The 5,001-nt window shown below is 37.2% G+C and overlaps 1 protein-coding gene across 1 annotated transcript; it reads left to right on the forward strand.

The window, feature by feature from the left end:
* The first annotated feature begins 363 nt into the window (after positions 1–363).
* Positions 364–5,001, forward strand: LOC104236627 (probable protein phosphatase 2C 39). The gene is made up of 5 exons (XM_009790595.2): positions 364–677; positions 2,668–2,910; positions 3,199–3,475; positions 4,080–4,234; positions 4,632–5,001. Exons 1-5 carry the CDS (start codon positions 645–647, stop codon positions 4,767–4,769), a joined length of 846 nt encoding a protein of 281 aa, XP_009788897.1. The 5' UTR covers positions 364–644; the 3' UTR covers positions 4,770–5,001.

Below are 5,001 nucleotides of genomic sequence, written 5' to 3' on the forward strand. Positions count from 1 at the left end.
TTACCATTCCAATTAAACTTGTGAACATTTAATGAACATATGCAAGTTTTCTCAGTACAGCAGAACTGGTGAACAATTTGTTCCAAAGTCATCTGTGTCATAACTTGTCAACAAGAAAGTTTTGCCTTGAACAACACAAATTTTTCCAATTCAGCACGACTTATGTGCCAAAATTCTGCCTCGAGACCCTTTTTACACGAATTTCTTAAATGAAAATAAAATTAAAATAGTGGCACGGAATGAACCTATTTTGTGCAAATCACCCCTTATTTTCGAAAAATAAAAATAAAAAGTTTGAGTTCCTCAAAAATCTATCTTTTGAGTTTATTGGAATAAATTGAGAAAATACATACCCGTAAAGCTAATTGGAAAAGAGAAAGAAAGAGCAAAGGGTGGGCGGTCAGCAAAACCGTAGCCAGTAAGATACGGAAAATAGGGGTGTACGTGTCAATCAAAGGAACCTTGTCATCGTTTTTCTTCAGCACTTGTCTTTCCATTGTCGCTTTGCCTCTGCTCTTCTCGCTCTTAGTTCTTCTTCCAACTTTTTCTTGGTTTGTTTCTTTCTTTTCCTCTTGCGTATTCCACTTTTTCTACTCCCGTTACTATATTACTAATTACGTATTTGCTCGGCTAAATTTTGCACCATGACTGGCAGAGAAATCATTCACAAAATAAAGGTGCGTATAATTTATGAATTCAGATCCCGATCTCTCTATATTATTCACCATCCTAATTGTTCTTAATTCAGTATATTACTAGCCCTGGTATGATTATTATTACATCTCTTTAGAACTAAGGATCTCTGTCTATTCTTTGGATATGGAAATACTTAGAATGGCTGCGTGCTTCTGAATTTTGGTAATTGTTTTGATTATTAGAGGACAAAGATATACAATAAGAGTTAGAGATACATTACTTGTAATTGAAAAAACGATTAAATTAAGCTTTGACAGTAAGTTCTATTCTTATTCATTACATTGAGGATAACACTTTCAGCATTGCAAAGTAGTTCCATTGAAGAAAATATCATATTCCACACCAAGCACATCCTCGGGGAAAGAGACTTGCGAAACTCAGGGGCGGATTTATAGGGTAATACGTGAATGCATGGACTTTTCACCGAACTAAGTATTTTATGTATGTATTTTTCTAATATTATTTGATGACACCCATCTTCCACAAACACTAAATGGTGCATTTGATTGAATACTGAGTTATTAATCCAAAGGAAAAGTGATCAATTCTCCTTAATACTTTTTTTCCCTCCTTTCTTCAGTGGTGCACCCTAAAATAGATCCGCCTCTGGTGAAACCTGTGCACTCTTTGTCTATGCCAAAGATTCACTGTTGCTTGTTCTTTGTTGGTCACTCCATTGAACTGCGTTATATGGGATTTCATCTATTGTATAAAGCTCGCTCATAATAAACTCCTGCGCTTATCGTGGAATGTGAAGGCAAAATGTATGTGTTTGGAATTGGAAAGGAAAATGGAAAGAAAATATGATTAGGATAGGAGATTCTGTTGTACAGATATGAAGTGAAAGAAAGGAGAAACATATGCCCACCTTTTCTTTCCCCTTGCCCTTCTTATACAGTGATTCAGTGATCCATCCAAGTGGATGTTGGCATTGGATGGATCTTTTAGTTCTCTCAGACCATTGAAAAGCTAAGAGTCTTGTCTTCTCTGTATATATGTCGTCTACACCTGAGAAGCATTAATCGATTCTTGACTGAGCAGATTTTCTTCAATTTGTTGTTCTTTAACTGTTTATTTTTTTAATAAACTGAACGTGGATACTGTAGAACTATATGATATTCACTTGAGTTCATAAGATTATTTTCGTTTATTATGGCTGTCCCTTCAAAATAACTTGTTCAATTAGCTCTCTTTTTTGAAGGAAAAAAGAAAGACAGGCCATTGAATATTCCATTCTCAGCCTACTTGTTACAATAGATGTTTGCTTTTATGCTCGGTGTTATCCACAAAGTTACTTGTTACCCTATTGCAATTATTTCATATCAAAGCCGTAAACCTGATTTAGGATTTTGATCTTGGTGATCCAACTTATGGTGTTTCAATCAATTATATAGTGTTGACGAGTTTACTTAATGTCACATTATAGTTGATGAGTTTACTTAATGTCACATATTTGAAAAGTTAAATTAAGCCGCGTAGGAATCAAATAACTGAGCAGATGAACTGGTTGGCTACTAAGTGTCATAATTTGCCTCTTAAAACTTTTAAACGGCCCTCTCTAGATGAAAGTCCTCGTATCGAGCAGCTGTGTGTTGTTGCTATATTCAGGAAAATAAGCTTATGCCCCCAGCTCAGCCGTATAATTATGATGGAATGGTGAATTTTATGGGAGTTTACAAACTTTATATCTCATTAAAGCTAAGACAACGTAGGCAGAAAATTTTTAAGATGGTAAAAGAGGGGGACTGAACAGTTGCATTAAGAACTTATTGCTCTTTCTTGAAGCTATCTATCTTAAGCGTTACTCCTTTTATGACATTGCGTATATATGATAGTCCGTTATAGTTGTGGCTAATAAGTGTATCTCAGCTTATGGAGAAAGTTCTCCACTGTGGTGGAGTTCTCCAAGTTTTATCATGAAATGCCTGATGCATACACGTGAAGCTGTGACACGGTTCTTTCCTTCTGCAGGAAAGGGTTGGTTTAAGTTCATCTGATACCGGAAAAGGTAAGAGTAAAATGTCAAAGCACATAACCCATGGGTATCACATGGTTGAGGGAAAATCTCATCACACCATGGAAGACTATGTTTTTGCACAATTTAAGCAAGTTGACGATAATGAACTTGGACTATTTGCAATATTTGATGGCCATTTAAGCCATGAGATTCCTGATTACCTCCGATCTCACTTATTCAACAATATCCTGAATGAGGTAATTCTTTCATATTACTATTGAATGCTTGACATGTATTTTGTACAGTCAGTTCAGTCTTCAGTTAAATTGAAATTTAAAGACGGTGAAGTTTGTTCTCTCTTATTCCTTCTTATCAACCACTTCCTTTCCCCGCTGCCCTCTCCAAGGCAGGACAATCAAGAGTAGGGAAAGAGCCTGCATCAAAGATGCTGAGAGTTTGCTGATTTCTGTGCATCAGTTGCGTGTGTCTTTGTTCTTTGCTTGAATTCCATTATTCTCGTCATATTTTTTGTTGCTTTTATGTAGCCTAACTTCTGGGTTGAACCGGAGTCTGCAATCAGGAGAGCATACCGCATAACTGATTCCACTATTTTGGATAAGGCTACTGATTTGGGTAAAGGAGGGTCCACTGCAGTTACAGCCATATTGATTAATGGTCAGAAACTAGTTGTAGCTAATGTAGGAGATTCTCGTGCTGTGATTTGCAAGAATGGAGTAGCCAAACAGCTGTCCATTGACCATGAGCCTGGCAGAGAGAGGAAGATCATTGAGGATAGAGGTGGTTTTGTTTCCAATTTTCCAGGTGAGAAACTGTAATCTGTAAATATATTATAGAGTTCGGTTATTTGTTATATAGTCTGGCTGAATTCAATCGCTACCAGTCGGTATCTTCATTTATGCATCAATGACTGGAGGGAAACTGCCTTAGTTTACCAATGGCTTTTTCCTTTACTAGAGTTAATTTATGTACTTGTTTGGCGGAGAGTTACGTCTATAGACTTCTTTGATCAGAAAGCTCTGCAAATGGCTTTGGATGTAGAGAATGTAAATTCTGCTTATGAGTCCGATTTCTTACTGACATTAAGTTGGTGATGCAAATCTGAATGCTGTTTCAACCATATTGATATTGTCATTTTAGTGGTGTTAATGTGGGGCTCACCTGAAATCTGCTTACTACTCCAAGGGCAAAAGCGATATCAGGTCTATGTATTTTGATGATCAGTCTTTTCTGGTTGGCCTTTCAAGCTTTGAAATAAGTGGCTCAGGACCATGTCTTTGTTTGATGACCAGAATTCGAGATGGAAGCAGAGGCATGAGTGCCGGTGCTTCTTTCTTTTGTGCTTGAGTTTTGGATTTTCTGATTTTTATTAAAACAAAGCACCTCGCTTTTATGTATTTCTCTTCAGGTGATGTGCCTCGGGTTGATGGGCAGTTAGCAGTAGCAAGGGCATTTGGTGACAAGAGCTTGAAGATGCATCTTAGTTCAGAGCCGGATGTGATGGTAGAGCTCATTGATGACGATACAGAGCTTCTCATCTTGGCTAGTGATGGTGTATGGAAGGTTAGCTACTCCCATTTCCAGAGAAATACCACTTGTTTATTGCATTCAGTATTTGAATTCTATTGTACGTCGTCTGAATATGTTAAGAGGTTCAAAATAGGAGCTGAGACAGTGGAAACACAATGCTCTCTTCAGACATACCGAGATTAGGAGTACAGTGCTTGGCTTGCTCGGATATAAGATCTATATAAGATCCATTTTGATACAGCTTATGAATGCAATCTTTGTGAAAAATATTAGCAGGGCATAATTTTTGTCTCTGTAGTCTTCTCTAGTTATAAAAGACTGAAATAGAGGTGGTTTTATTATGCCGATTAATGTGTCCCGAGATTCTCTGGTGCACATGGTTTCGCGAATTCTCATAGTAAACATCTTGTAACCTCCGTTTAAATTGTAGGTACTGTCAAACCAAGAAGCTGCGGATTGCATAAAGAGTATAAAGGATGCACGATCAGCTGCGAAGCACCTTAATGAACAAGCCCTTGCAAAGGGAAGTACTGATGATATATCCTGTGTGGTTGTAAGGTTCCAATAATTTTGGCTTGTGTGTACTTGTGAATGAAGGAACGTGCACGAATTAAAATTTGGATCACGGCGTAAACCAAGTCAATTTCTGTGCGACAGAGAAAATGTAACATCTGAATAGTTCTTGCTTTTGTCTTGTAAAAGTCTGTAATCACCAATGGTCATGGTAATGTATAAGCATTTATGTTCCAAAAGTTGACACTGTTTGCAAACTGCAAATAAAGGGAATGTTGTTGCTAGGA

This window comes from Nicotiana sylvestris, chromosome 7 (assembly GCF_000393655.2).
Source record: "Nicotiana sylvestris chromosome 7, ASM39365v2, whole genome shotgun sequence".
NCBI classification, from domain to species: Eukaryota; Viridiplantae; Streptophyta; class Magnoliopsida; order Solanales; family Solanaceae; genus Nicotiana; species Nicotiana sylvestris.